The sequence below is a fragment of the Megascapheus bottae genome, chromosome 10 (assembly GCF_031878675.1).
Source record: "Megascapheus bottae isolate mThoBot1 chromosome 10, mThoBot2.hap1, whole genome shotgun sequence".
NCBI lineage: Eukaryota > Metazoa > Chordata > Mammalia > Rodentia > Geomyidae > Megascapheus > Megascapheus bottae.
Window position 1 is genome coordinate 54,430,536 of NC_143518.1, and position 20,604 is coordinate 54,451,139.

At 46.6% G+C, this 20,604-nt stretch overlaps 1 protein-coding gene across 2 annotated transcripts in view; it reads right to left on the reverse strand.

The window, feature by feature from the left end:
- Positions 1 to 20,604, reverse strand: part of Rassf5 (Ras association domain family member 5) — a 64,931-nt gene that overhangs the window by 12,386 nt on the left and 31,941 nt on the right. The window contains exon 1 of one of the 2 annotated variants that reach the window (XM_090341314.1): positions 10,769 to 11,136. The exons of the other annotated variant lie outside the window; for it this stretch is intronic. Coding sequence (XP_090197440.1) covers positions 10,769 to 10,885 — 117 coding nt within the window. The 5' untranslated portion in view covers positions 10,886 to 11,136. Of the gene's footprint in view, positions 1 to 10,768; positions 11,137 to 20,604 lie in introns of those variants that run through there. 2 annotated transcript variants of the gene reach the window in all.

The following is a 20,604-nucleotide window of genomic DNA, read 5'->3' on the forward strand; positions in this document are numbered from 1 at the left end:
CTGTACCTGGAGGAGCTCCAGGCTTTGACTGGAAATCAGCCTTGAGGCCTATTCGGCAGCTTGCCAGTAAGAACAACTACAAGACCATCAAATGACCTGTGACCTACAGTATGTCCCTTCCCCTCACCGGATCTCTGTTTCCTCATCTGTGAAATCATGAAGTGATACCAAAGAAATTCTCAGGCCCCTCGATGGCCTGAGATCGAACATATCAGATAGGGTGGCTTTTTGTGTTTTCTTCCTCTTCCTTTCAGGGAATTGGGTGTGGGGCTGGGGAGGGGGGGGCACAGAGAACAGCTAGGCCTATTTGAAATGTAGCAAGAAGCACATCAAATTTGATGACAACTTCCGCAACTGCTTTTTTCACTACTCACCACACGGGTTCTCCTCTCTACAGCCTGGCCCCACTTAAGTAGATCTATACCTCTCTCACTTCGTTTATCTCAAGAAAACAAAATACGAGTACCCCCCGGAAGCCATTTGCCGTGAGCCTTTACCACATTTCCTCTTTCTCAGCAATTTGCAGATCTGCCAGCAATAGTCTCACTGTTTGGTAGAAGACTTGCTCAAACCTAAGCCAGAGATGCAGCCCTTGGGGATGTCCTGACTGGTACCGAGGCCTTCAGACCCCAACACCCGGGGGTTCACTTGGACCCATTCTACATGTGAACCTTGAGGCAAGGACAAGCCAGAATCTGTGTGAGTGAGGCCTCACACACCCCACTCAATGTTTATGCCACAATCAGAGGTCATTGGGTCCCACAGGAACTAAAGGTTCATTGCCATTAGTCTCCCTTTGGTCTGGTCTGATGACACCACCACCACCATCTCTATCCACCAAAAAAAAAAAAAAAAGTCTGGCAATTCTAAACTGTTCTCCAATAGGCTGTCTGTAGCACAGCAGAGAAGGGACTTCAGCATGTGAGCAGCTCTGGTAGAGTCAGAAGATAGAAGGGGAAGAAACTGGGAGGAGAATGAAGTCCCCAGATGTTGACTCAATGGGGACACTCCAGCCAGTAGTAACTGATTGATTGCCTCTGGGCTGAGAACTGAGAAAGGCACCTTGGGAGGTGACCCTGGGGTGTGGTCCTATCCTGGCGGACTTATCCCTCAGTCACATGAAGAAGAGATAGTTGCATGTGGCACAACAGAACTAGGACAGAACTGCCTGGGACAAAAAGACCCAGTGGCTTTTAGGCAGCCCAGATCTGTTTCCTATGATGAAAGTCATCCTGGCACACCCCTTAGAGGGCCAACATGTCCCTGGGCCTGGGCATGGTGGCCCACTCTATGAAGTGACCCCTCAGTTGATCTTGAGGACCAGGGGCCAATGGTGCATGCCACAGGCCCAGACAGCCCTGTGAAGTGAAGGCCTCAGGGCCTGACCTCACTGTAATGAAAGTTACCAACCACCCGGCACTGCTTCTGAGGTTTTCAGAACCACAGTCTCACCAAAGCCCCTCAAGGATTCAGTGAAGAGCCCAGCTTGTACACAGAGTCTCTGCCCTTTACCCTGAGACCCCACTTCCCGTGTGCTCCCGGGTTGTTCCTTGCAGGCCAGGCAAAGTTTTGTGCATTGGAGCAAGTCAGTCTCCTAGAGGGATGCTGGTGTGTATGTTTGCTGTAGAGAGAAAGCAGGACTGCTCACACACACACAGGTGCTTTGCAGGGTGTAAGGACTGGGTGGTGACTGGGACTGACGCCACGTGGAAGTCTTCCTGCCATTAACCGGCATCCCCGAGGAACCATTCAACCAGACCCACACGATGACATTCCCAAGTCCTGAGAATTGTCGCCGTAGGCCTCTTCCTCCACAAAAACAGTCATTCAGAAAGTTGTAGTTTATGATCACACTGAGTATACGCACAAATATATTAATATCTTATGTTAAAACAAGATGGACAGCACAGCAAGGCCTAGTCAGTTAATTGATCGATCAGTCAGCCAATCAATCAATGGAAGGATGGCTAAACAGCTAGGATTCCATTACAGATCATACAGCTGACAAAGGACTGATATCCAGAATATAAAAATAACTCTCACTATTCAACAACAAAAACATGAACAGTCTTACTAAAGCTGGACAAAGGAATTAAAAAGACATTTCTTTATAGAACATCTACAAACAGTCAATAAGCACACGGTAAGATCTTCAACATTACTAGTGTTTAAGGAAATGCAAATCAAAACCATAACGAAACACCACTTCCCACCCATTAAGAAGACTGCATTAAAATACACTATCGCATGGTGGAAAATTATGCTTAGGAATATAAAAATGAAGAAACCACTATGGAAAACAACATGGTGATTCCTCAAAAGCTTTAACACAGCATTACCATACAAATCAGCCAATTCATTCATTCCTGGGCATATCTGCAAGATAGAGCATATCTGTACATGGCATTATTACTACCTATAGTCAAAGGCTAGAAGCAGCCTGATATCCACTGATGGAGGAACAGATTCACAACATGTAGCGTAGACACATAGGGGAATACGATTTGGCCCTTAAATGGAACGCAATTCAAACATATGCTGTAACAAACACTATGTTAAGTGAAACAAGCCAGACCCAGGAGGACAAACACCGTATAATTCAGCTTAGAGGCTCCTAGAGTTGATAGAGAAAAGGAATAGAAGGTGGACCTGGGGCTGGGGGAAGAAGGATTGAGGAGTTACTGTTCAATAGCTAAGTTGGGAAGATGAATAAGTTGTGGAGATGGAAGCTGGGACTTAGGAGCAGAGTGGGGACTTAGCCTAGCCTCTGCTCCTGAGGCTAGGCTACCATTCTAGCGGTGAGTCCACCTCTTGGTACAGCTCCCTGTGGGGCGCTGGGCTCCATGAGGGATCAGGACATTCACAGGTGGTGACCGGTGGTGGGTTAGGATATGGGGGCTGATGGAGAGCCAGTCCCAAGTGCCCAGCACACCCACGCTTTGGAGGAATGGTTTAGATATTGTATCACCAGCCAGGATGCCAGCCTGCCCTGCCTGCTAGAGAGGACATGTTCCTTTGTGGCTCCTGCCACTGCCTTCAGCCTAGAGCTGGGGTGGTGCTGGGCATCGTGGCAGCCCCCACACCTCTTCTTCACCATTCCAGCTCCAGCTGACACTTCTGTAGCCAGGTGCTTGAGGATAATTCCTAATACTGAAAAGTTAGTTATGAAGTAACTTGGATTCTGTGTGTGTGTGTGTGTGTGTGTGTGTGTGTGTGCGTGCTTGTGTACACATGTGTACATGCATGCCTACTCACGTGTCATAAAAACCCAAGGGTAGGGCATTTGATTTTCTTTGTCTCCGGATGGCAAAATACCAAGGCTCAGTGGCTCCGAGATATATGAGGCTGACACGATATTTCATTTGGGAGATGTGTTGCTTCCCTGCCAGGGTGTCAGCTACTGGAAGAATTCTGCAAAGACTGAAGGAGCAGCATGCTTTGTGTGGAGAAGTGCTGCCATTAGACGAGTGGGGCCCAAAGCCGCATTGTGTCGGGCACATTCCTTCACCTCCTTCTGAGACTCACTGTTACTTGGAAACAATCATGGCACCTAGCAGACACAGGGTTACAAGAAGTACAATGTAGTGCCCAGAAAGCATAGCAAAGTCCAGTGACTTAACTGAGCCTTTCCACTTAGTGAAAAGTCTCATCCCATCTGTGGGCTATGTGCCTTATCTCATATATCTGATACCCACTGCATTATCTCAAACCCCAGAGCTCCATGATGCTCACAGCACAGTGCCCTCAAGACAGACCTAGAGGAGGCTTCCTGATGTATCTCAGAGCCAAGGCCCAGGCATGGACTCCCAGGCTCAGATGAGGGGGTGGCCTCCACAGATGCAAAGCTCTGCCCATTGCACTGGCTGAACTACTGAGATGCCGAACTGTTATCTTTCATTCTCTCAAACTAAACTGGGAAAGAAAAACAAATGAGAAGCTTACTGGGTCCTGTCTTCCCCAACCTGCCACTCCCAGTGGTTGGGAAAAAGACATAAAATTTGTCCAATGAGGTTTTCCCACCTCCTACCACAGGTTCCTTGGTCCCCATCACTTTCAGAGGCCCCACTTGAGGAAAGGCCATGCTGTCTGCTGGCAGCAGGTACCAGGTCTGGTTGCTTAGAGACTCAGCTCAGCCTTACCCGTCCCATGCTCCAGGACAAACAGCTGAACAATCACAGGCAGGGTGGAGGGGCCGCACTACATCGGGCAAGTTGTTCTTATGCTTTTCTGCTCACTCAGTGGGATCGTTCTTCTTGTTAGGGTTATGGGAAAAATTCATTGATCTCGTACCCAGTGTCTCAGCAAACTTCCCTGGAAAACCATCCTGAAATCAGCTTGCAGAAGTGTTGCCCTGCAGCGTTTGCTTGTGCTGCCCTGGGGAGCCCTAGATCAGGGCCCGTGGTTATGGAGAAAGTAGCTCTGAGCCAGCTTCCTCCTTCATCTAACACACTGAAGCCACGGAGTATTAAGAGTGGAGGCTCTGGCTTATCCATCTCCACATCCCCTACCTATACTCAGAAATACAAGGTTTTTCCTGGGGTTGGTTACTGTAAGAGTTTGGATGTTGTAATGAAGAAAAGGGAGCAGTCAGAATTCCCTTCTGGAAGCGATAGGTGTTTGTGAAGACAGTACCTGAAGTCAGTGCCCTGGCAGTCGTCTGAAAGATACTTCTGTGTTTACAGGCTGGGAATTTCTCTTCCTGGCATTCCCAACTAGATAGGATTGGGACAGAATTCACGGAGCCTACTACTAAGGGGCTCTCAGATGGCCTAGGCAAAACATTGCTTCCTAGGCCTCAAAGCAATCATTCTGAGGTCATTGCATGATGAAACAAATGCCTGGTTGAAATGGATAAAATATTCTGTTAGCACTTCAAATAAAAGTGCTAATTATGCAACAAAACCAAACAAACTAGCAGGCTCTCAGTGACAGATGAAAAAAGGTACATGGTCAAAGAGGCCATGCCCTTTACCAAGAACAGAACTTCCAATGTACAGAGAAGGTGGCTAGAGGAATGCATATCAGGGAACCTAAAGCTTCACCAATCTGTTTCCTTTCTCACTTGGTCTCAGAGCTGGACTTTATGTCCCAGCTTCCCTTATAGTTAGATGTGGTCATGTGACTGAGTTCTGGCCAATTGCATACTGGCATGACAAACACATGACTTCTTGGTTCTTGTTACCTTAGCTCTACCTGTCAATTTAATTTTCTTAGTATACTCAGTTAACACATTGTGGTTGTGTAAGATGCAAGAGAGAGGATGGCACAACAGGATGGTCAGATTCTATACTGTGACTGTCGACTTGGCACCACGTTGGGCAGGAAGGGAGGTGGTTCATCATCTTATAGGGCTGTCACAGTCTCATGGAAAAGCAAGGCTGGGACAGGCTAGAGGAGGCCACAGATGATAAAGCCAAATGGGTAGAGTGGAGACTACTGACTGGAAGGTGCCTGTATGAAGAACCATTTGGGCTTAGTCTTGGGCAGGGGAAGGCCCTGAGATGGCACAGTACAATAGTTAAATAGACCAGCAGTTATAAAACTTCTGTTTTATCTTCACTGATCTGCATTTGGAGCTAGCTTATTTTTAGTATTTGTTCTTCTCATGCCAAGTTGGTCAGAGGCAAGTATTCAGCCTGGGGCCTGGGTGGGTATGTGTGCAGCTGGCAGAGAGGGAGGGGTCTCCCTGACTGGCCCCAGGTCCATCAAAGCTGGCTGCTGTCCACAGGGCTTGTCCAGGGAAGAGAAGTATGGAGCAGAGCAGGGAGTAATTCAGTCCCCACTCTCTACTGTCATCTTCCTTGAAAAGGAAGATAGTTCAGAGTGGGCCTGGGAGTAGGAGTGTGTTCCACTTGTGCTTAAGTATAAATCCTAACCACAAAAATAGCCAACTTGCTATTTCCGTATCTACAAAGAAAAGCACATATGAAGAAGAGTCCTCAGAGTCCTCAGAAAGAGATTTTTTTTTTTGCCAGTCCTGGGCTTGAGCTCAGGGCCTGAGCACTGTCCTTGGACTTTCTCAAGGCTAGAGCTCTACCACTTGAGCCTCAGCATCACTTTTGGCTTTTTCTAAGTATGTGGTACCGAAATTGAACCCGGGTCTTCACGGATGCAAGGCAAGCACTCTACCACTAGGCCAAACTCCCGGTCCCAGAAAGAGAAATTTTTATCTAGCAAACCTTTCCCCTTGGAGGACAGACACTAAAAACTTTCACTTGATTAACACTGTAAGATTAGCTACCAGGAGGGTCCAGGTCAGTCTGTCATCTCAATCAACAAGGTAAGCATGGTGGTAAGCATTCGGAATTCTAATTTACACAGGAGGAAAAGATGGGAGGATTGAAGACTAAGGTTTCCCTTAGACAAAAAGGAAAAAAAAAAAAAAACAGTGTGACCCTTACTTGAAAAATAAACTAAAGCAAATGGGGCTAAGGGTATGTCTTATGTGGCAGAGAACCAACCTAGCATTCACAAGGCTCTGAGCTCAAATCCCAGCCCTGCCAAAATAAGAAGAAATGTTGTAAGAGTACACCGACTGACTACCTGCTAAGTATATCTCATGGGATGGAGGGAGTGTTGGACCTTATAAATCCTTATCTAGCTTGCAGTTGTTTGGGCTTTTCCATTTTGTAGAAGGTTTTGAGGGTACAAAGCCTGCAGTTTGCCTTGGTCACCCACAGAGTAAGACATCAAGAGAAAAAAGAAATATGCTCTCAACAAGGATTCTGTGGTCTGTGAAGTCCTCGAACCTGTCTGGCCTCAGTTTCTCCACCTATCAACAGAGGCATCTGACATTCTACAAGAAGCAGGCTTCATGTGCTTCCAAATGTCTGGGTGACTCTAGATTCCTGGGGTCCTAGAGCCTTCCTGAACAACGCAGCGTGTTAGAGGAGGAATGTAGTGTGTGTACCTTACTGAGCACAGGAGGGCTCTGCTGAGCTCACAGGCTGGTTCTCCTCCAAACCAGCAGGTACCCCACTTTGACAAACCTGAGAAGACTGTGCTCAACCAGCAGGAAGTGCCTGAGAGCCCTGGGCCTCCTGAAACAGGCTTACTTGACTCAAAACCAGCTCCCCACACCCCCATCCCCAAACAAAGCACACTGCCTCAGGACTCAGCCATGTTCTGAGGGCCCGGGGCCATGTTTCTCTTTTCTCTCTTGTTGCCTCATGAGACTTCAGATGGGTACCTCCACTTCCCACCAAAAGGAATGGATAGAGGCCTCTGGGGGGACCCACTAGGGACAGCTCCCAGGTGGTGGCAAAGAACCAGCAGTAAGGCTTTTCCCAGCCAGGCTGGGCTGAGTAGCAAACAGGTTGTTCTGACAGGGCTATTTATAGAATCATCATGGCCTTTCCCAAAGGGGGCCTCAGTCTCTCAGCGACCAGGAAACACATAAGCTCCTTCCCTTGGAGACAGGAAAAAGAAATCCTCTTGGCTCAGAGGCAATCTCTCTTTGAGTAGGAAAGAAGCAGTGTTAGAGGTTAGGAGATGGCCGATTGATTTTGAAATTCTTGAGTGACCAGAGGGGAGAAGAGAGCAGGAAAATGTTACCGGAGATGAAATTAAGAAAAAACAAAAAACAAAACCCTAAGAATGAAGAATGAAACATTCCCCTGTTCTTAAGGCAACTTCCCACACCTATTCAGAGCCCAAAATGCCTTCTGCCAGCACAGCCCAACCCCAGGGCTTGATCCCCTAGGCCTACCTCTCCCTGGAGCATACAGTACCAGAGGAAAACTCTTTGTGACCACAGTCCTGAGGGTCTAGTTCAGTTTCTTCTCATACTATGTACATGAGCTGGGCAGGGGCCAGGGATAGAGGGGTCATTTCCACCTTTCCTTTCTTCTCTGGAGTGTCCCCTGTGTCACTTTGTCCTTGATAAAGTGAATTTCTTCTCTTTCCTTTTGTGTGTATGGTACTAGGGCTTGAACTCAGGTCCTGAGCGCCGCCCCTCTGATTTTTTTTTTTTTGCTCAAGGCTGAAACCCTACCATACCTCCACTTACAACTTTTTAGTGGCTAACTGGAGATAAGAGTCTCACATACTTCATTGCCCAGGCTACCTTTGAACTATACTCCTCAGATCTGAGGAGACTGAATAGATGGGAAAATGATTTTTGTTTTTGCCAGTCCTCGGCTTGAGCTCAGGGCCTGAGCACTGTCCTTGGACTTTCTCAAGACTAGAGCTCTACCACTTGAACCTCAGCTCCACTTTCAGCTTTTTTCTATGTATGTGGTATCGAGGAATAGAACTCGGGTCTTCATGCATGGTAGGCAAGCACTCTACCACTAGGCCAAACTCGCAGCCCAGGAAAATGATTTTCTTGAAAGTGTCTCCTGTCCTTGGTAAGCTTACAGTATCTAGACAATGAGGAAGGGAGGGAGGCAGAAGGCTCCAGGTGTGATGGATTCAGAACATAAACAAAAAAAGAGTTCCTGTGACAAAGGCTCAATGGCTTCCCTCATTTGTCATAATCAGTAGAAACCTTGGGCTCTCCTAGCAGAGATTTACAATAGAGCAAAACCTAGACACATAAAGGCCATATAGGATGATGCTAAATGAAAGGACCTCTAGGATATAGAAACAAAAGCCATATAATGAGTGATTGTTGTCCTTAATGTACTATGTTATCTCTCATCTCTTTTGCTGTCCCTTGGTTATCTCACATTGTTACATTATTTCACTTTAATATCTGATATATTGTATATATGCTTATTCAGTTATTTGAAATTGGATAGGAAAGGGGGGAAAACAAGATGAGGGGTGGGGGTGGGGAGGAGGGAAATGGGGACCAAGACATGAGAAAGGGTATCAATGTTTGTGAAGTAATGCACCTTCTATCTGGTGAATGTAACCGTTCTATTAATTATAATAAAAATAAAAATATAATGAAAAAAAGAAATATAAACACACACACACAAACACACACACACACAAAATTCCTGTGGGTACCAAACCAAAGACAGATCTATCTAGTGGAGTTGTGACTCTTGGATGGAGAATGAAAAAGAAAGCTTCAGAACAAGCTAACCCAGTCTTGGCATATTTTCGTGTAAGAATATTTCTGTTTCTCCCAAGAATATAAGAAACATCCACCCCTTACAACTGCCAAATCAAAGCTTTAAAGTGCCATTTCCAATTATGCAGAAATCTCACTCTCTGGAACTAAAGACTTACAGCCTGGCTAGCTATGAGAGGCAAGCTTTAGCAGCTAAACTTTGTTTTAATAGTAGGAACCATTTCTTTCCCAGGCAGCAACAAAATTCTCGAGAGCAATCATTCAAACCTTAAGCTGTATGTCAGAATTACCCAGGGGGGTTTGCAAAATCCTGGTACCCAAGCTGCTTCATGGGCCAACTGAGCTTCTCTCCCTGGCCTCCCTCCTTCTATCAGAATCTTCCAAGGCATCCCATGATTCAAGGGTGTTGCAAAAATTGAGAGCTAATGTAAGGGGGGAGAGGCTGACACAATAAGGCAAGAACCCCAAGGAAGAGTGAGATACTTTTCCTCTGCAGAACGCTGCTCCATATGAGTCCGACCCAGTCTGAGAAGGGAACCCCAAGCCCCAAATCAAGGAGCAGTTCAAAGCTCTTTTTTTTTTTTTTTTTTTTTTTTTTTTTTTTTTTTATTGGCCAGTCCTGGTCTTGGGCTTAGGGCCTGAGCACGGTCCCTGGATTTTCTCAGGGCTAGGGCTCTACCACTTGAGCCACAGCACCACTTCTGGCTTTTTGCTATGTATGTGGTACCAAGGAATCAAACCCGGATCTTCATGCATGCTAGGCAAGCACTCTACCACTAGGCCAAACTCCCGGCCCTCAAAGCTCTGTTTTAACCAATTCCTTCAAAAAGTTTTTAGGCATCTGTCAGACCCTAGAACCGAGGATGAAGTTATCACTGATTCTTCCCAAGAGTGGCTCTAAGTCAGGCCTGGGGAAGCCTGGGTTAATTCTATTGGTATAGCCCTGCTGAATTAGTGATGAGCCTGTCACACACCCATGTGTGACAAACTCGGCTCATTTTTGCCTATTAATACTCCCTTTCTAGGTAACCTCTCTAAGGTCCTGGGTTGCAGCCCTCTCATCTAATTACTGTAACAAATATACTTTGGCTCTTACCCCTCCCCATCTACAGCCAGTTGGGAAAGCATGGCCAGAGGCCGATGCCTTCAAAAACACACAGTGCCATCAAGCCACACACAAAGGCACCCACGAACCGGTTACCCAAGGCCACTGGGGAAGCTAAATCGGTAGTATGACAGTAGGCTAGGAGAGAAGCTGTACTCGGTTACTAAAAACACCCCTGACTTCTGCAAAGTGTCAGAATAAGTTTTAAAATGGTTTCTGGCCACTTACAAAACGGAAGTCTCACCCTCACAATGTTTATCCGACTTCAGGATGGGGCGCTGAATGCTGCCCTCCCTAGCACTTGAAGCTGGGATTTGGAGGGGAGGGGGGTGCTGAGCAGTTAGCTAACTGCTGGGGAGTTACTTTCTCAGGTACAGGGGAACCTGCAGTCATGAGGGAGCCAGGCACAGTCTCCCAAATCTTAAGAGAGCCATTTTGAAAAGGCCTAGAGACAGGAAATGCTGAACTGAGGGTCATGGGTGCTGAAGGACCCCAAAGAGCTCTACATCCAAGCCTTGCCCGGCTCACCTGGCAAGTTCAAGAAGGTCCCTGGGGCAGCTCTCCAAGCCTGGCAGGACACATGGCTTTGTCAGTTTGCCACGGGCCAAGCTGGAGGGAGGTGAGGCCCTGGTTTCGTTTACCTTGGAAGGTCTGCATGGCGCGTTCCTGAAAAAGGTGGTCTTAGCAGTGAAGAAGCAATCTTCCAGCTCCTCCTCCAGACTGCAGTAGCCGCTACTCATGCTGCTGTCCACCGTCATGGAGCCTGGGAGCGCGCGGGGTGGCAGGGCCGGGGTGCAGGAGCGCGAGGTGGGGACCCCCACCCGGTCTCTGCCGGCCCGCCCCGGGCTAATCGGTCCGGGTCACCGAGCAGGGCTGGGCCTCCAGCGATCCCTTCACAGGAGCGGAAGCCGTCCTAGTGGCACGGTCCCTGGCCGTCCCCGCGCGCGCCCTGTGCCCACACAGCCTTGGGGTCGGCCCCGCGCGCCCGGCTCGGGCACCTGAGGTTTCATCTCCGCCGCCTGGCGCGCATCGCCGCCGGCTGCCGCTCAGGCTCGCTCCGCCCGCCCCGAGCCCGCCCCGCGTCCCCACACCTCCCCCGCGCCCTCGCCTTTCCTGTCCCACGACGCGCAAGCCACTTCCTCTCGCAGGGTTCCTCAAAGCCCCGCTGGGTGGTCACTGCCCTCCCTGTACCTCCCCACATGCAGGGGTGCCAGGGAGCCCCCCAGGACTTGGGCATCTGCGGTGAGATTGGGGACGCGGGAAGGAATGGATGTGGGATGGGCAATTCCCTTGGCGCTTGCGTTTTGGAGAGAGCCCTTCTCAACCCCCACGGTGACTCAGGTCCCCCAAAGAAGAAGGTCGGGCCCCATCCCTCCTCCTTTGTTCCTCTCAATCATAGTCACTCCACTCTGCCCTCTTCCGGGCCCCCATTCTCAATGGGGTCAATCCGTGGTTAGAGAAGCAACAAGGAGAAGAACACAACCCCAAGAATTAAACTTGAAAAGGTAAAAAAAAATGCCAGGCGCTGGTGACTCAGGCCTGCAATCCTAGCTACTCAGGAGGTAGAGATCTAACGGTATTGTACCAGCCCTGAGCAAGAAAGCCAAGGGAGAGCATGTGACTCTGAGTTCAAGCCCCAACAGCAGCAGAAGAAGAAAAAAAAGAGGGGGGGGGGTCAGGAGTTTGGCCTAGTGGTTGAGTGCTTGCCTTGCATGCATGAAGACCCAGGTTCAATTCTTCAGTACCACATACATAGGGAAAAAAAAAGCCGGAAGTGGTGCTGAGGCTCAAGTGGTAGAGCCCTAGCCTTGAGAAAGTCAAGGACAGTGCTCTGAGCTCAAGCTTAGGACTGGCCAAAAAAAAAGGAGGGGGGGAATACCAAAGATACTGCAGGATCTCAAAAACATATGCAAATAATATGCACAGTGATGCAAGGTTGGCCCAGTCTACCCTCCCACCCAGAGAAGTTAGCCTCTGTCTTCTGTTGCTGGAGAAGCACTGAAGACACCACCCAGGTTACGTCTGCATTTTCCTGACCGTCCTGCCCACAGGATGGTCATCATCAGATAGCTTCATCAGATAGCTTCATTCTTAGCACCAACTTCAGCTTAGATGAAGGAATCATCTCCTTGTCAGGGGCTGAATTCTTCAAAGCAATGAAGCGACCTTCCTATAACCTCAGGTTGTAATCACCATTCACCATTGAGTAGTCACCATAATTTCCAAGGCTCGAGTCACACAAAAGCAGGACTTGATTGTTGGAATCAGACGCAGATCTGTGTGACTCCGGGGCCTGGATGCACTTAGTCACCATGCTATACTGTCCCTCCACCGAGAAGGGACTGTTTTGGCAGGCACTCTGCCAGCTTTAAACACAGTGTAACAAAAACAGCCTCTAGAGCCTGGCATCACAAAGGGCACCATGCTTGTCAAGTTTGGTGACCTGGGGAGGGGCAAAAGCGGTGATCAGAACCCTTTCCAAGTGTCTGTGGCTTTTTCTGCAGTTCTGAGACAGTCCAGGGCTGGAAAAACACAAGCTGGTGAAGAGCTAGACTCAGCCCCTGGAGGCCAGGCTGCTGACTCCATTTTAAACTCTGGTTACTTTTATAAGGATCCCCTTCTTCTTCCTCCACCTTAGCCAAATCTGTCAGTGCACAGGAGAGCTACAAATTGCAGCCCAACTTGGCTCCATCCTCCCACCCAGCCACTTTCCCAGAAAGATCTGGCAGGCACATATCTGTGCCAGCATCCCTGGGCCACCCACCCTGAGCTCAGGAAACTGTCAGTACCAGCAGCTGCCTCTTCCTGGCTTGGTTGGTGGAGTCAGACAATGGGAGCCTGGGCTGTAGGAGCTAGGGAAATTTCACACAAGTGGGGTTGAAGGTAGGCTCGGGATCTGTCTTCAAATGAGCATTTTAGAGGACATTGGGGTAGGGGCATCTATTTCCCCAAGACTGAAGAAGCCAAGGAAGCTGGTATCAGTCTCCAAGACCAATGTGAGTATGCTGCACCCTGCAGAGACAGTTCTCTGTGATCAGAGGGCCAAAGCAACTGACCTGCTTTGTCTATCCAGCAAAGAAACAGTCCATTCTTTCAGAAAAGAACTTCCTTGCTCAGTGGGAATCCAATACTTAAGGACAAAACAAGCCCCAGATTCTAAGACCTCGGTGTACCCTTGGATTCACACAGGGAACTGAGTAACACCGTCTATCCATTCAAATGAACCACAAATAACAATCTTCAACACTAAGTCAAAGTGCCCCCGAGGCAGGCAAGAATCCCTCCTCCAGAGAACTCCCGAGAGGCCACACCTGGGAGGAAAGTTCTCAGGGAGCTGATGCTGAATCAGCTTTTCAGAACTACTTTAAAAGCGGATGTGGTGGCTCACGTCTATAATCCTAGCTATTCAGGAGGCTGAGATGTGAGGATCTCAATTTAAAGCCAGCCCAGGCACTAAAAAGAACATGAGACTCTTATCTCCAATTAATCACTAGAAAATAGGAAGTGGGGCTGTGGCTCAAGGGGAAGGGTGGTAGCCTTGAGCTGAAGAGCTCAAGGACAGTGCCCAGGTCCAGAGTTCAGCCCCAAGATTGACCAAAAAAACAAAAAACAAAAAAGACCAAAACAACAACAACGAACTATTTTAATACCCACTGCTTCACTTATGTTCCTCTATAAGCCTAAGAACAGTATGGTACCCACTTCACAGGTGAAGAAACCAAGAGAAGTCATTGGTTCCATTGCAGCTCATTACTTTCAAAGCCTCCCAGCTCCTCGGGAATGCCTCTATGCCACCCCACATGGCAAGAGTCCAGTCTTGCAAGGATGCCATGTGCAAGAAGTAAGTTAGCAGACAGTCAGCACTCTGACCTGGGTCCCTAGGACTAAAAGAAATCTATAAAGATCATCAGTCAGCCTATGGCCAGCTGGCCAGCCTATGGGAGGAAAAAACAATCCAGACTGACATCCTAAGGTCGCAAAGGCAAAGATGGGACTCCCCTGGGTGTGTAAGGACACTATTAAAACCTCACTTTTAGGAATAATCAACACTTGTGGTATTGATTGGCTCAGGTAAAGGGAACCTGGCACTCTAAGCCTCTGTGAGGGGAGCAACTCCCAAAACAGAAGAATGAATTGTTCTTGTCCATGGGCCCAGGAAGAGGAGCTGGACCAAAAGGACAAGATGAAGAATCTGAGATTCGCAGCATCACTGGGGATCAGAAAGCCCCATTGAAAGAATAAATGGGTCACTTTCCCTGGCTCAGAGTATCAGAGGATGAAAGGTGGTGTTTCAGGCTTTCTTAAATACAGTCCTGACATGAGGCTGGATCCCTTTGTCAGGGCCACCTTGGGTCTGTGGTTCCAGAAGTACTGAAAGTTAGGAGCTGGGCTTTGAATCTCAGCTTCCCCTTCACTCACAGTGGCAACCGGAGCAGCCCAGGCCCTCGGATGTCTCCCCCCCACCCGCTCACCTGAGAGACAGAGGCTGAAAACAGGGTCAAGTGCTCCCCACCCACAAAACATAGTTTGAAATTATTAGCTAATGAGTGGGATTAACTTGCTGGGCATCATTTCCTGTAGTCCCTACAAGACACACAAAAAGAAGTAGAAGCTATCTCTGCTTTACAGAGAAAAGGAGGTTCGGGTGGGTTTGATAACTTTCCAGTTCACCCCACAGCCTGGTTAATGGTAAAACTAAACCAACCCAGTGGGGTCTGACTCCAAAATCCTGAGCCCTTGAATCTTGTGGTCTCATGGGTGAGCCTTGATTTGCTCTCATCATAACCATACTGCCTGAAATTGTAGTTCATCGTCTGTCTGTGTTCCTGTCCTACTCCCTACCCCCCAAACTGTTTTTAGCCACACCTGACAAATTTGTGGTCCATATTTCTCTCTCTCAGGTAGTTCTAGATAGGAATTACAATAGCTTAGTAAGTGTGTGCTCTGCCCACAAAATGGAGCTCTGTATTCCCCATTTCACCTTGCCCCTGCTCACTCTCCTCCACTAGGATTTCCTAACTGGACAAATGCCACTGGCCTAAGTGACTGTCAATGCCTCCCAGAAGTTGCCCTGTTCTTATCTTTGTCTCCTTCAACCTCTCCAGTCACAGAGCCTTGTCTATCCAGATGCTGGATCACGAGAATCCAGTAAATACATGGGGTCAAGCTCTTTTTGCTTATGTTCTTATTCACTTGTTCAACTTCTATATGCAACTTCTATATGGCAATCTTGAATCTGAGTATCCAAGTCTAGCAAGGCGAAGACGTGATCACTGCCTTCCCATACTAGTTTAGAGAAAAGGACATTAAATGGGAAGTTACTTTAAAGTTGGTGATGAGCCCTGGTGCTGGTGGCTCACACCTGCAACCCTAGCTACTCAGGAAACTGGAGTACTGTGGTTCAAAGCTAACCTGATCAGCAAAGTGGGGAGGGAAGCAGAGAGAAGGCAGGGGGGAGAGGGATGAAAGATCTTTAAATGTAGTCCCATTCTCCCTTAATAAAGATTCAGTCAACAACTGAACATATTACAACAGTGATCCCATAAGGTTAAAATAAAGTTAAAAATTGCTGTCACCTAGTATTTCTGCCAATGTTTTCTGTTTAGAGACACAAATATTTTCTATTGCATTATAGTTACCTATAGTATTCAGTACAATCACATGTTATGCACATTTGTAGCTTACAAGGAATGGGTTATGCCATACAGTGCAAGTGGCCTAAGTCCAATCTGTGATGTTCACACAATTGGCAAAATTAAGACTTTTAACCATGCATTTCTCTGAATCCTTACTATTAAGGGATACATGATTGTATATAGATACAAATACTGCTGAGAATTGGTAGCTTCTATCGATGATCCTAGCAACTTAGCAGTCTGAGATTTGAGAATTGAGACTCAAAGTTAACCTGACAAACCTGAAGTACTCTCATTTCCAAACAATCAGAATAAGGCTGGAAGTAAAAGTGTGGCTCAAATGGTAGAGTACCTCTCCTGACTCCAAAAGCTCCAATATCAGCCAGTGAATAAACAGATACATACATAAATTAAAATATCCAAATGGCATAAAAATAAAAGAAAGAATAAATAATTAATGGCAATTAATGATTAATGGTAATCAAAAGAAAACTACAGTGGGTATATTAATATGAAACAACCAAATTTTAGACCAAAATTTTTTTCCAGGGATAAATGTTGTTTCATAATGATAAAGGAATCAATTAATCAAGAGTATATAGTAACTGTAAAATTCACCTAATAACAGAGCTTCAAAATATAGAACCATAGCCATGTATTGTGGTACATGTCTGTAATCAAAACTACTCAGAAGGTAGAGGTGGAGACAGGAAGAGTTTGGAGCCATCAGGGTTGTTAGATGCTATCTCGAAACCAAAATACCAACTTCCCCCTTTTCTCTCAATAATAACTGAAACAGACAGATAAATGCAAGCTTCTGTTGTTACTAATCACAATTTCATTCCATTTGACAGCTCCCTCCCTTTTTTGTGTGTATGCAGGTCCTGGAGCTTGAACTCTTTCCACTGGAGCTACAGCTTAACTTCTGGGTTTGTTTGTTTTTTTTGTGTTTTTTGTGTTTTTTTTTGGTGTTTAATTGGAGATAAGAATCTCATGGACTTTCCTGCTCTGGCTGGCTTTGAACTATGATCCTCAGATTTCAACCCTTGAATAGCTAGAATTACAGGTGTGACTTTTATGGGAACTTTAAAGGTTATATTTTAAAGAGGGGAGTAATTGTTAGGGCACCAGGACCTGTAACAGGTCTCTTCCTGCTCTCTGCCTCCCCCATGTGGCAGTCCTGGATACAGCAAGTGGTGGTATGGCTGAAGGCTGGGCTGCTTCCTCTTCTGAAAAGTCTAGAAAAGCATAGCTCCTGGTAATGGAGACAATGGGTCTGGAGGAGGGAGTTCAAGGTCTGGAGCCAGGAAACTTAGAACTGCTAGCCAGCTGAGTCAGCTTTCAGCTGCTGCAGGGGCACTGTTAAGTGGTAACAATGGAGAAGGGTGTGTTTGTGTTTGAGGTATATATATGAAGGGGCACAGTGGAATGAAGGGTGGGCAGAGAAAGGCCATCAGGCCAAGTTGATTCACCCTGGAGTTTTGGGAGCCATCTGTCCCTTGTGAATGGGGGACAAGGTCATCTGTAGAAGATAACAGAGCCTTGTTAGGAAGGAACATATAAGTCATATAGCAAAACAATCCACCTAAGCCTTGAGTAGTTTAATACCAGATCAACAGCCCAACTTCCAGCACTGTGGAGAGCTGGCAGAGCCACACCATTAAGAGGTGAGAAGCCTGTGGATTCTCATCACAGGTGCTGATTTAAAAAAAATGCAAGTGGTGCTGTAGCTTAAGGGGTAGGGTGGTAGCCTTGAGCTGAAGAGCTTAGGGACAGTGCCCAGGCCCAGAGTTCAAGTGCTACAACCGACAAAAAATGCAGCGATGACCCAGGACTGTTACCCCAGGACATTCACCCAGTTTTCTGCTGAGGCCCCACCACCATCCATGGACTGCCTCATCTCTCACAAAGAAGCCTGCGGCTCAGAGAAACTTGGAGGCTCACCACAGATCCGAAACCAAATATATCACCTATACAATCTGGATTATAGCCTAACTTTCTGGCCACTCAGACCAGGAATGGCTTTCTTTTCCCTAAAACAATATTTAATGCTTTAAAAAATGACATTTGAAGCATGTAAAGGCACATGTTAGGCAAATATCCCCAAAGCAAAAAAACAAAAGTTGAAAGTCTCACTCTCTCCCTTCCAACTTCCACCCCAGCAGAGGTGAGCTCCCTTTGAAGCTCCCTTTGGATGTTGTTGTTCAACATTCCAGGCCCATGCACACACACACACACACACACACACACACACACACACGGCTTGGTCTGTCCTTCGCTATGCTGGAGCTTGTTCTCACTCAGCACTGTTCCCATCAGTCCTTGCATATCAGTCTCCCCTTGGGAAGTACACTGTAGAAACAGTGTGGATGCTGGATTTTCTTCCTGGCATCCCAAATGCTCATTCCACAGGGTGCTCGATCTGCAGCCCGGACTGTGGCCTGGACCGGATGGGCAGAGACAGTGGCCTTGCCATGGCAGGCAGCATTTTCCCCTGGAGCACTAACAGGATTTTACGGTGGGATCAGACTCAATAAATATTTGTGGAGTGAGCATACAGCTGTCTTTAGACATACTTATTATCATTATTATTATTTAGAGATTAGGTACCAATCCAATGTGTGTCTGGGTAAAAAAAAATGAGTCTAAGTATATCGAAGAAGTCATTCAAGGATATTTACATTTTTTTCTTGTCTACATTTAATAAAATGAGAATTTAAAGCAAGCTATGAGCCAAGGACTGGGGACTCATGCCTAGAATCCTAGCTACTCAGGAAGCTAAAATCTAAAGATTGCAGTTCAAAGCTAGCCCAGGCAAGAAAATCTGTGAGACTCTTATTTCCAATTAACCATCAAAAAGTGGAAAGTGAAGGTGTGGTTCAAATGGTAGAGCATCAGCCTTGACAAAAAGCTAACGGATAAGCACCTAGGCCCTGGGTTCAAGCTTCCATACCCTCTCCCCCCACACATGAGAACTTTATAGGAAATAAATGATGGCTCCAATCCTAAGTGTAGGAGTGCTTGAATATCTGGAACTGGTATGGGAGTGGTGAGCTACAATGGGGTGAGTCTCTGGCTTCCAGAGCCCCTTCAGGGACCCGAAGGGCGGGAAGAGGAAAAGGCATTTGGCCTGGTGGGTTAAAAGTTGGCTGAACACTGGAACTCATAGGCACAGATTCCTGAACAGAATCCCAGGATCACAACAGATTGGAGAGAGACCCGATAAATGGGACTACCTAAAAACAAAAAGTTTCTGTACAGATAAAAACATAGTCGCAAAAGCAGAGAGACAGCCAACCAACTGGGAAAAGATATCACCAACAATACATCTGACAAATGCTTAATATTCAGTATCTACAGGGAACTCAAGAAACTAATCCCCCCAAGACCCAATAAACCATTCACTAAATGGGCAAGGGAACTAAAGAGAGACTTATCAAAAGAAGAGATTAACATGGCAGAAAAGCATATGAGAAAATGTTCATCATCTATGGTCATAAAGGAAATGCAAATAAAAACAACCCTAAGATACCACCTTACCCCAACAAGAATGGCCAAGATTTTGAACTCAGACAATGACAGTTGCTGGCGGGGTTGTGGAGAAAAAGGAACTCTACTACACTGCTGGTGGGAATGTAGACTAGTTCAGCCACTCTGGAAAGCAGTGTGGAGGTTCCTTAAAGAACTGAAAATAGACCTTCCCTATGATCCCACCATACCACTTCTGGGCATCTATCCTGAGATATTATAATATCCCAAGACATGATAACGACACTTGCTCAGCTATGTTCATCTCTGCACTATTCACAATAGCCAGGCGATGGAAACAATCCAGATGCCCTACTGCAGACGAATGGATACAGAAAATGTGGTACATATACACAATGGAATTCTACATAGCCAACAGACAAGATAAAATAATGGCATTCGCAGGGAAGTGGATGAATCTAGAGCGAATCATGTTGAGTGAGACAAGTCAAGACCTAAGGATCAAAAGGCGCATGGTATCCTTAATATGTGGCTATTAAATCCAAAGAGTACAAGAGCGAGGACTCAATAACTGCATACCCAAAGCTATGGACATGGTAATGGAAATATAAGCATAACTACATAGACATAAAAACCTATGACTCTATAGACATAATGTTTTATTTCATAAATTAATACGTTTCTATGACATACAAACCCTTAGCCTAATTGTGATTAAGTTCTAAATACTAAGTCCCAGTGATTGTAAATAGAGATTCTCTCCTTGAACACTTGTATGTTAAGCTTGTCATTTAAAATATGATGTAAAAATCAACGTTAATAAATTTTTTAAAAAAAAAGTTGGCTGAGTAGGATTTGGGCAGCAGGAGAGTGTTCAAGTTTTCTTTTACATTCTGAGCATTCCAGGTCTCAAGAAAAGAAACCCTAGAAGGCCAGAAAGACAGAATTGCAATGTGCATGGGTAGCAAGGGTGAAAGCAGCTTCCTGATGAGGTAGCCTTGCCCAGAGGCCATGGGAGGACTAGAATGAGCCACCAGCAGGCCCTCTGAGGAAGACTTGGAGGGTTTTCCATCCCTGGGAAACCTTGTGAAAGCTTTCCCTTCCCTCACGACACTGGAGTTTGAACTCAGGGCCTATAGCTTGCTAGGCAGAAACTTCATGGATTTATGAGCTGTGCTTCTGACCCTTGAAGAGCACTTCAAAAATAATTTTCTTCTGTTGGTCTTGGGGTTTGAACTCAGGGCCTGGGCATTGCCCTTGGGCCTCTTTGTGCTCAAGGCTAGCACTCTACCACTTGAGCCACAGCACTACTTCTAGCTTTTCCTGAGTAGTTTATTGGAGATAAGAGTCTC